The sequence below is a fragment of the Heteronotia binoei genome, chromosome 21 (assembly GCF_032191835.1).
Source record: "Heteronotia binoei isolate CCM8104 ecotype False Entrance Well chromosome 21, APGP_CSIRO_Hbin_v1, whole genome shotgun sequence".
Lineage (NCBI taxonomy): Eukaryota > Metazoa > Chordata > Lepidosauria > Squamata > Gekkonidae > Heteronotia > Heteronotia binoei.
In genome coordinates, this window is record NC_083243.1 from 156,731,943 (window position 1) to 156,743,201 (window position 11,259).

Genomic DNA, 11,259 nt, shown 5'->3' on the forward strand with positions numbered 1-11,259 from the left:
GAGTCGCTTCAAACTACCCAAAAGGCAATTTGGTAACAAGTTCAAACTGGTTATATCAAATGATTTATGCTACAGTACTTGGCTTAAATAAGAGCTGCCCATAATAAAGAGTTGGTAATTCCTGCCTTTGATGTTTTCCTGTACCTTTAGTAGCTGAAGGACAATGAGAAGCCTAGCAGGTATTGTTTTTTGGATCGCGGTGCTCCAGTAATGAGAGGCAATGCTTGCCAAGTATTGTTGTGCCAACTGACAACTGAAGACCTGGAAGCATCTTTGTTTTTTTACAAACAAAACTAGGTCCCCCATCTATTCCTGGATGTACTCAGTGATAACATTTCTTTAAAAAGTTGTCAGTCACCCTACCAGTGGAAATATCATGTTGATTTGAAGCTAAGAAGTTACAAGGAAAGAGATTTTGGGTTGTAGTGGACTATTAAGTGAAAATGGCTAACTAGATACCCGTCAGTGATGAAAAAGACAGATTCTGTGCTAGGTATTAAGATAGAAATTGAAAATAAGACTACCATTATCTTAATGTCTTTATATAACTCTGCAGTGCAGCCGCATTTTGGGTGCTGTATATACTTCAGGTCTCTCCAGCTTAAAAATGGTATTATAGAGCTGGAAGAGTCTTTATAGAAGAGAGGTGGATTAAACATGCTGTACAATGTAATCCTCAAAAGATTTACCTCCTCCTAAATCCATTGAAGTCAGTGGTTTTAGAGGGATGTAATTCTCATTAGGATTGCACATAAGTTTTTAAAATGCAGGGAACGACAACCAAAATTATCAAAGGTTTGGAATACATGTTTTAGAAGTTTGGGGGAGGGGAGACAACTCAAGGAGGGGAATATGATAGACCTTTATTTAATGATGGGATTGAATGCTGCCGGGTTTTCCACTTGCTCTCATCCTATTCCCTTCCTAACTTTACCACCCCCACCCTCCATCCCATGTGGCTTTTATTCATGAGGGTTTTGTGATCCCTTAATAGTGGTCTTTCACTAGCAGAAAGCCTGGAAGAATCCAAACTGTGGTGTGGAGAAAGTTGATGGAGAGAGAAACATTCCTGTCTCTCATACTACTGGAACTCATAATTGCACAATAAAATTGATTGGCAGTAGATTGAGGACAGGTAAAATATGCATTTATATTGTGCATAATTAACATTAAGTTTGCTGCCACAAGATGTGGCAATGCCTACTGGTTCAGGTGTCTTGAGAGGGGGAGTAAACTGGGGAATAGGTCTATCAGTTGCTGTTAGCCATGATAGCTAAATTAAACCTCTAGGTTCAGAAACAGTGCACCTCTGAATACCAGTTTCTGAGGGGTAAACAGTGAGTGAAGGGCTATTACCTTCAGCCTAATTTGTGAGCTTCCTGAAACCACCTTAATGAGCACTGTGGGAAATGATGCTGAGCAAGGTGGACTCAGAAGAAGAGCCAGTTTGGTGTAGTGGCTGATAGTAAGAGATTCATTTGTTCCTCCGTGGATCAGAGAAATGGAGTCCAAGTTGGGCTATTATGGACTATCTAAACAATTTTTGCTCAATATGGAGCATAATCTGGTTAAACCCTTTCTTAAACAGAGGATCTTGGATGTTGAAAGACAGCATGATCTGAATCAGCTTAAAGGCTATTTACCAGGAATAGAGGAGTTACATAAAATAACACTGATGCCATACTTGCAAAGTCTTGACAAAGCAGAGTATAGGAGAGCATTTACTCTTCTCAGATTTGATATGTTACCGTCAGCTATTATTGAAGGCAGATACACAGGACAATTATACGAGGAGAGACTGTGTATTTGTGGGGACAATAAACCGGAAGATAGGGAGCATGTACTATTCCAATGTAAATTATATCAGCATATTAGGGCCGAGTATATACTCCCGATCTGTGCCAGTGTCCCTGGAAGAAATATTAGATTTCAGCTAGACAGATTATTGGCTGATAGGAACAAAGGAACCACTTTATGTGTGGCAAAGTTTGCTTCGCGAGCCATAAGTCTCCGGAAGCAATTCTTAAGGGGAATACCCAATTGAACGCCTTGGTTCTGGAATTTAATCAGTGTTTTGGGGAGGAAATTATATTTTATACTGTCTATGTTTTATTCTCATTATAGTATTGCCTAATTATATTTTATACTGTGTATGTTTTATTCCCATTTTACTATTGCCTGACTGTATCTTATTAAGTTATTTGTATTTAATTGATTGGTCTTTGACCGTATTAAACTTTCATTCAGTTTGGTGTAGTGGTTAAGCGCATGGCCGGGTTTGATTCCCTACTCCTCCATATGCAACTCCCGGAGTGACCTTGGGTCAGTCATAACTCTCTCAGAGTTGTTCTCTCAAGAGCATTCTCTCTCTCAGCCCCACCTACCTCACAAGGTGTCTGTGATGGGGAGGAGAAGGGAAGAGAGATTGTAAACCACCCTCCTCTTCTTCTTCATTGTCTTCTTTCATTGAGTCTTTATGAGGAGAGTTAAAATGAACTAGATCTGGAACTGGCAGCTGAGGTGTTTGGTTTAAGTAGGGTAGAGTCTGACCAGTTGTTTGATAGGACCTACTTACAAGGAGCCTGCCTTTAAAGCAGAGGTAAGAAGAGGATGTTTGTTGTTGGCTTTTTCACTGGTGATGGCTAGACTGAAAAAAACCTAGAGCATTGAGTATAGAAGCAGTGTTGCATGGATTATCCGCAGATTACAAAAACAAATGGGAAAAATTGTATAAATACAAACATTCTAGGTATTTGTAATAACTTCTCTGTGGAAGTGTAAACTTATATGTAGTCGTGTCTGGAAAGACCAGATAAGCTCAGTCCAAGAATACTGAAAAGCTAGCATGTGAAAAAATTGTTTGCACTAATAAATTGGCATAACTTGGGGTGGGTGGCACCAAACAACTGGGAAATAACTGGTATTCTGGCCACGGTTTTAACACTTTTTAATGCTTGGAAGAGGTAGGCTGTTTCAGCACACATAAATCACAATATCTCATGAGGCCTTTTCCTGCACTGGAAAGGAAATTATCTGACAGTGGCAGCATAGTGCTGTTGTGCAATGGCACGCAGCGCTTAGTGTCTGCTAGGTGTTGCTCTTCCTTCCACATCACCAAGTCAGCCTTGGGTTGTTAATCCAGACTGTAACAGCACCATCCTAAAGCACCCTTCTAAGCCCACTGACTTCAATGGACTTAGAAGGGTATAATTCTGCTTAGAGCTCTTCTCAGGGATTTTCCATAGAAGGCAGAATCCTACCAAATGTCACTTCAGCGCTTAGGGAAATGCTGCACATGATGATTCTTCCTTCCCTGAAGTTTTAAAATGTACAGGAGGGTGGAATCGTTTGGTTTATGAATCTGCTAACTAACTACTGCTCAGAAGTAAGGTTTTTATTTATTTACTTATTCTTCATATTTATATCCCACCCTCCCCGCTGAAGCAGGCTTTTTGGAGATGCGAGCAGGATGAGTCATAGAACATAGTACTAATCCAGTGTAAAATGTATTCGTAATAATAATAGTATTTATAGAGTGCTTCTAGAATAAAGAGCTTCTCTTTATTCTTTGTAACCCTTACTACAGTCCTGTAAAGTAGGACAGTGCCCCCATAAGACAGATGGCCTGAGATGTTGTTGTACCTAGGGCAAAAATCCAAATGGTGCCTCCACCTCCTTTCCACTGCTTCCCTGTTTTCTAAATGGATAGCTGAGGCAAGATTTAAACCAGTGCTTTAAAGCACAGGAAAATTTGGAAAATAATTAATTTATGAAGGCTGCCACTGTTATTGTGAAGAAAAAGTTTGTGCTGTGGAGTGAATAAATTGTGTGTGCTGATTGAAGCTACTTAGTGCTATATTCCTTTTGATACAAATTCCCACATAGTACATGGAGTAAACAATATCAGCTCTAGCTGGATCTGCTTGTCCAAATAGTTGCCCAGTTGTAATTTTATTTGGCCAACAGAAAAGATGATCCAAACTCTTACCTATTACACAACCAAAAACACTTGAATGTGGAAGAAGGCAGGGGAGGTTGTTCTAGCCACTTTACAACTGCCATCGGCCTGGGAAGAATGGTGAGGGATGCTGCTGTCCCTTTTTCACACTCAGGGCTTGAAGATCTGCCTGGCAAAATGCACAGAGTGTTCTTTGTGGCGGAAGAGAAAGGGGGTAAGGCTGAAACCAGGGCAGGATGCCAAAGGGATAAAAAAAAATGAGGAAGAGGCAGGTTTGGAGCTGTCACACCTGCCTGGCAAGTAGAGGCAAAGCTGGCTTAGAAGCCAAACATACCGTATTTTAGCATCCCTGAAGCTTAGTACTAATCACAAATTTTGATATGACACTCTTAAAAACTTATTCCTAGTTTTGCTGGACTTTGGACTACAGTAAAGTCTGTTCTGAAGGGTGGATGCCACCACTGAAAACATTTAAGAATCTCATAGGGTACTCAGTGCAGATGTTGCAGGATGCAAACACTACTCAGTGCCAGCAAAGTTACCGTATTTTGTGCAGTGGTTATTATTAGCATCTATTTTAGAGTCTTATGCTTCTATTTTCTTCTCTTCCCCTTTTGCAGTACATGCTTCCTTGTGACAAGCTGTCTTCCCTTCCCACGGTGAACCTTGTCCTAGGCGGCAACTCCTATTCCCTAACTCCAGATCAATATGCCTTAAAGGTAAATAATTTCTGTGAACCTTCCCTTAATACATAATATCTTCAGTTTTAATACATACTATATACAGTTTTATACATTTTAATACATTTTTAATACATTTTAGTTTTGTTTAGTTTTAGTTTAAACTGGAACAAGCTTCTTGGATGTTGGCATTACCTGAGTTAACAGTAAAAGAGGCTGTAGAATACCACTGATGGTTTCTAGAATGGGGATTCAAAAAATTAGTGACTCTTACTGGGTCGTTTAAACTTGATTTGTCCACTGGTCTTCTGTTATAAATAGATACTTTTTATTGTTCAGCATAAAGTATAGCAAGTCCCCCCCACACACACACACAATCTGTTGTTCTCCCAGCTGGTTATTTATAAAAGGCTGACTTTTTAAAAACCCTTTTTGTTGTTTCCTCTCATTCTCTTTTTCTCTTTGTAGGTTACTGTTCAAGGAGAAACTCTTTGCCTGAGTGGATTTTCAGGCTTGGATGTCCCACCACCTGGTGGCCCCCTTTGGATCCTTGGAGATGTATTCATTGGCCCGTATTACACAGTGTTTGACCGAGATAATGACTCAGTTGGGTTTGCAAAGTGTAGCGGAAAAGTGTAAAAGCGACTGAACCCCACCTCCCACAATCTCTACAGAATGCACACACAGGCACCTCCTTTAAGCCCACTGGAGTTCTGTATCGTGATTTATTGCTATTAACAACAAAAATAAAGGAAAAAAGGACACATTTCAAAACCTAAATGAGATTTTAAAATTATATGACTTTTTAACAATCACTTGCCCTCTCCTGCATAACAGGCTATAGAGAAGTTGTAATAAAATCACTGTAACTAAGGAGCCCAAGAATTGTTCGTTCTTCTTCCAGCATCAGTTTACTAAAAGGCTGCCCTTTTACATATTTGTGCGTCAAGGCACACAAGGCTTACACTTAATTTAGACTAGTACAGTTTGCCGTTATCTTCCTCTCCTTTTGTAAAAGTTTCTAATTTTTTTTCCTGATCTCCCCTCTTGTTTAAAGAAATGAAAATGTTTCTTGAATAAGTTTCAGAGGTTGTTCCAGAGAAGTACTAGATTACATTTGCCTTTGTTTGATGGTCCCAAATGTACTATGTTAAAAATGAGGAAACGTTTTATGTGTCTTAATTGCATCATGAAGTGCGGGATATAGCAGAAAGGTCCTGAGTTGCAAATTTTACCTAGCAAGCTGTGGGGGGAGGGGGCAGTGGCAGATTGTACCCTATAGACAATCCTCAAGAAGTAATAATAGTTGGGAATCCCCTTCTATAGGATATGGCTGGGTTCTCCAGATAATATTTTGTACTTTCACCTGGCAAAACTGGTTCATGTGATACAGTCTCAAAGTGTAGTTGTAAACGCCTTCCTCTTTAAATTTGTGCAAAACCTTTGTACTTCCCATCTTTTTTCAAAGACGCAAAGAAGTGACTTAGTGGTTTTTTTCCCCCACCGGAAAGTATTTCAAGCAATGATACTTGTGAGGTCTTCTGGATCAAAGTAGTTTTAGAGAAACATGAAAATTCCAATATGTATCCCTTTATAAGACATTGTTTTTTTGGTCTTTACTTAAAAATCTTTCCTCCCATACATGTCCTCACAGTTTTACTGCACAGAAGAAGAATTCTTGTAGATGACACTCTAAAATGTACGCTTTGACAAATTTGGTTGGGGAACCCAATCACCTTAATGGCTGTACACAAGCAAACTTTTGCTACCTTAAGAGAAGTCTACTGCTCTGTTTTGGGTTCTGCTTTTGACTTGACAAGAAAAACGCAAGAGGTAGCCATTCAGGGCAGGGAAGGAAAATATTAATGGTAGAAAGCTAAATTATTTGGAATTTGTTAATATTACCTTGATGTATAAGGAGACTTTTAGTGCCTGTGAGGTTCATTTGGGGGTTCGGTTAGTTTTCTGGATCCAGTTCCAAGTTTGCAAAGTAGCATGAACAGCAGACAGCACAAAACCTGAGAGTAAAATGAACAAAAGACTGTTTATAATAGAAAGTCAAGAGCACTTCACTGAAGATGCTCTCTTGAAATAGCTGAGAATCTGGTATATGCTGAGCGATACAACAGAAAAGCTTGTAAACTTGAGGGAATAGAAGACCTTTTGGGAACTTGAACAAATGTTTATGGATATGCTGCAGGTCCTAGAAAGTTCTTCCCTACTGGGTTGAATATTTTGGATGCTGATATAAGCAGTAAGGTGCCCCCCCCCCCCCAGAAGGCTATGCAGAAGATGTAGGATGAGATTTTGGGGGGATAGTGTGCTTGGAACTTGCCAACAAGTCTCTGGTATTCAATCCAGAATGCATGATAACTATAAGTATCCTATGAACATGGGCATTTGTGGTGGGTTCTGAGTTGCCCTTGGCATACTAAATGGACTTCTCTAGGTTCTGTGCTTATTTCCTACTTTACAGTGGTCTTCAATCCTGAGTTAGTAGCTCAAAGTAGTCTTGAGAAGCATCTCACTGCAAAATATCAAATTCAAATATTCATCCTCATTCAAATTGATCAAGGCTCTTTAAAAGAGTAGTTATAAATAAAAGGTCTGAAATAACTATTTTGTTTAGGGGACCATTCATATGGAGAGTAGGTTTTCTTCTGGGATCGAATGCAACCTTCATTTGTCAGACAGAATTTTGGCTGTTCATACTATGAATTGTAGCCTCCTGACTGCACCTGTTGAGACCAGTCTAGCCTCTCTCTGTAAGGTCTCTTAAGTAGGGAGATCTGTTTGTTGGGATGGTGTGAATGAAGCCACTGACCTGCAGTTTGCCACCATGCACCTGTTGTTCGACTTGCTCTTTTTAAACATGTGAAATGCCATTGTGACTCTCCATTTATATAACAAGCTGTCCAAGCAATATTCTCAGTTTGTCATAGAAAAAATAAAAGTTTTTTCTGCCCCAGCTCTTTATTTTGTAATGTCATCTTTCCCCCCTCCCCCCAGCTTGGAGTTGTTTGGGATTTTTTTATTACAAACCAGATGATAAAGTGCAGACAGGGGCATGAGAGGGTCTTAAGATCATGTTGACTTGAAAAATCTGGTTTTTTTTCCTCTTTATTTTGTAACATCTGGGCAGTTGAAGGGTTCTGAGGAGCCTGAAATCTTGCATGCTCTCAGGTGTCATTGGTCCAATGGTTGGTCCTAATATAAAGTATTTCATATGGGTTGTGTTCCTGAAAAAGTAAAGCCAGACTGGAAAGGGAAACCCAATTAGATAAGCCTCTGTGATTATTTACACAATTACATTGAGGAAATCTCCATTCTGTCATGCTTTAAAAGTACAGCAGCCTAGCCAAGTGTTAATTCTGATGGCTGTGCTTTTCTTTAGTCAAAAAGAAATATTATGTAAGACGACTACTATAAATGTTATTCTGAACCTGAACCAGAGAATCCAAGGAATACAGAATATTGGAAGTAGCTAAGGCAGGGAGGGGAGCAGAGAACGACAAGAAAATCAGTCTGCTCAAATCATTGAGAGCTTATAGAATCTTGGAGGGGAAGATTTGGGAGTGGATTTCCAAACCCACAGTTTCTTGTGGGTCCCAGCTTGTAATACTAAAGTGGGAAGCTCACTCAAATCATGAAAGCAGCAAAATCAGGCCACCTTTAGCCAAGATAGGACATTCTACATATTTTGGGGATTCCCTAGGTATAAAAAAAAATTACTTGGTATAAATAACTAAGGGGAAAAGAAATACCCTCTACCTACCCTCAGAAATGTCTGATGGGAACTGATCATGTGTCAGGTGCCTGGAATGCTGAAGCACTCTATTCAAAGGACAGGAAGGGGATATAAGGACTCTGGCCAATTCAAACCCCATAGAATGCTGAACAGAGATATTGAGATGGAAGGTATTTCCAAATAGTTTCTCTCTTCCCTTTCTGTAATTTCTTGTAGGCCTCCACTTTATCCTATGTAAATCCAAATCATTATTGTCTATTTGCAAGCAGGTGGGTATGTCTTGTAGCAGGAGTACAGTTTTAACAGCTGAAGTCCAGAAATTCGAAGGTACTACAATTGGGAGACCTATTCCACATGCAGGGTTGGAGAGAGAAAGCTTTCTGAATATTTATTTCCCATAACAGGCTCAGGGCAGATCACAACATAAACTGAACAACAATAAAACCCAAAAGCCATACAATAAAATTAGCAAACCAACTGAACAAGATAAGGTGCACCGCAGGTAGGAAGGGCACATTTTACAAAATAAAGCAATTTTCAGCCCAAGAAGAAATGATGGTGATAATAAATAAGATAGCAACATAGTGAAATATGATGTCACAGCAAGGCTGTAAAGCATGATGTCACAACAAAGGAGGCCAACTGATGGAATAGTTACCCACATCTTAAGATAGGAACTGATCATGTTAAGATGTGGGTAAGGTGATGGTGTCAGGAGGAAAATTTTAAATTTATTAGACATTAGGGAATATTTTGGTACAAGTGGAACTAGTTTCTCTCAGCACTGAAAATCAAAAAGGCAACAGAGCAGACTTCTAAGAGAAAGCTGGCAGGTACTGAAAGCATCTGGTTCAAGGCAACTCATTCCTTAGGGAGTGATGATCTGAATGTTCTGTATCCTCAAAGCAAAGGCATTGATAACAGGACCACATGTAATACTAGAAGTCTTAAAGTCAGTAAATTAGACTGCCTTTAGTGTGTATTTATACATTCCTACTCTGCTGTGATGTTCACAATACATTACTAAACATATATTCTCAGAAATAAATCCCACTGACTTCTTTTTTTTATATAAGATAACAAGTTTTATTAATTTTTTCTACATACTGCAAACAATAAGGGAAAGGGTTGTGGGAGACAGGATAGGACAAGAGCATAAGTTCTACATATAATTATCTTTTCTCTTAAAATCATCACCAGTAAGTCTTAATCATGTCATTATAAATTTTGCACACGTTTTCAATATTTAGTAAAACATCTCTATCTCAAGTTCTAATATTTCTTCTGGACCTCCAACACTTTTCAGACAATATATGTTTTATTTCTGTTACAAACTTTATATTATAAAATCTAGGCATACTGGTTCTTAAAAATAATTCAATAATAAAGTATTACTTGTTTTTTCTAAGTCTAATAAATCATATTATTATCTTGATCTTATTGACTCAATATATTTCTCATTTTAAACTATTTACTAAATGTCTTCAACAAGCTATGCACATTCTAAAAATCACCCCAGAAGTATCTCAAATATATGTTTTTTTCAATAAATTATTGCATACCTATCTCCCAATAAGTTTAAACTTCCTCCACATTTAATTTTAGTACCTCTTATCACCAAGATTTCAATCCAGCATTTATTTCTTAACCCTACAATTTTAATCCGAGCCTCTTCCCAATAATACCTCTAAGAACTCCAAATTCTTCCTTTCTACCATTCCAACAATTCTACCCCAACAATATCTTTGTTATTCATTCTTTTCTTATTTTTAATCACCCTTTTATATATTTCCCCTCTCCGCCAGCTAAATAATCTAAATAAATCCTTCCCAATATCACAATCTTTTCTTTCTTTCCCCAAACTGTCCAATTTTTAGCCAATGCTTACAAATTTTTAACTACATCTCTAATAATCCATTTCTCACAAAGTCCAAGGCTATATTAATTTCTTCTCCATTTCTGACAATTCAAAATTTATTCATCTCTCTCTTTTTTCTTTTTAAAGAACTTCCAATTTTTAGCCAGTCCTAATAACATACGTCTGTCAAAATTTTCTGGGCTGTTGTGTTTCTTTTCCTCTTCTGCAGCGGTTGTGCAGCCCTGTGTTTGTTTCATTCCTACCGCTGCTATAGGCAGCTGGACTTCCATTTCCTCTCTTTCATCATCGTTTGATGTGCTGGCATCATCTTCTCCTTTCTGTTCTGTTTTTGGAATCTTTGAGGGACACTCCTCCCCTTCCTTTCTGATAAGGTGTTCTTTCTTCCATGTCTTCCCCTTCTATTTGCCGAGTGATGGGGCTGGATGCCATGATCTTAGGTTTTTTGATGTTGAGTTTCAAGCCTACTTTTGCACTCTTCTCTTTTCACCCTCAACAAGAGGATCTTCTTCGTGGTCTCTGTGCAGTCCCACACATCTTGAAGTTTGGAGGCTTTTATGACCTTAGGCTGATCTACCAGCTGCACCAGCCATGGAAACAAAAGACCACTGCCTTGGGGCCTATTGTAATGTGCTCTAGATAGAGCTTTCCTTTAAGATTGCTTGGAATGTCCATTGGTCCAAATTGGTGCTCGGCTACCATTGATTATGGGCAGGAGGAAGCATATTAAAACTTTGCTTAGTGAATTACATGGGGTACCAGTGTTTCCAGGCACAATTCATAGTGCTGGCCTGGGGCATAAGGTACCTGAAGGAATGTCCATTCCTGTACCAACCTTTCTACTCTTTAAGGTCTGTCAACAAGGCCCTGCTCAAGTTTTATACTCAGGTGGATGCAGGTTTGGCATCCATTAAGATTAAAGTGTTTTCAGCAGACAGCATAAAATTACAGACTTCACTTCCTTGGGATGCTCACTTATCCCCCCCCCCCCCATTTT

The 11,259-nt window shown here is 38.9% G+C and overlaps 1 protein-coding gene across 1 annotated transcript in view; it reads left to right on the plus strand.

Moving 5' to 3' along the window:
• The window catches only part of CTSD (cathepsin D), a 50,164-nt gene extending 42,558 nt beyond the window's left edge, over positions 1–7,606 (plus strand). The window contains exons 8-9 of the mRNA XM_060261320.1: positions 4,579–4,677; positions 5,107–7,606. Of these exons, the coding sequence (XP_060117303.1) occupies positions 4,579–4,677; positions 5,107–5,277 (270 nt within the window). The 3' untranslated portion in view covers positions 5,278–7,606. The remainder of the gene's footprint in view (positions 1–4,578; positions 4,678–5,106) is intronic.
• Positions 7,607–11,259: the final 3,653 nt, after the last annotated feature.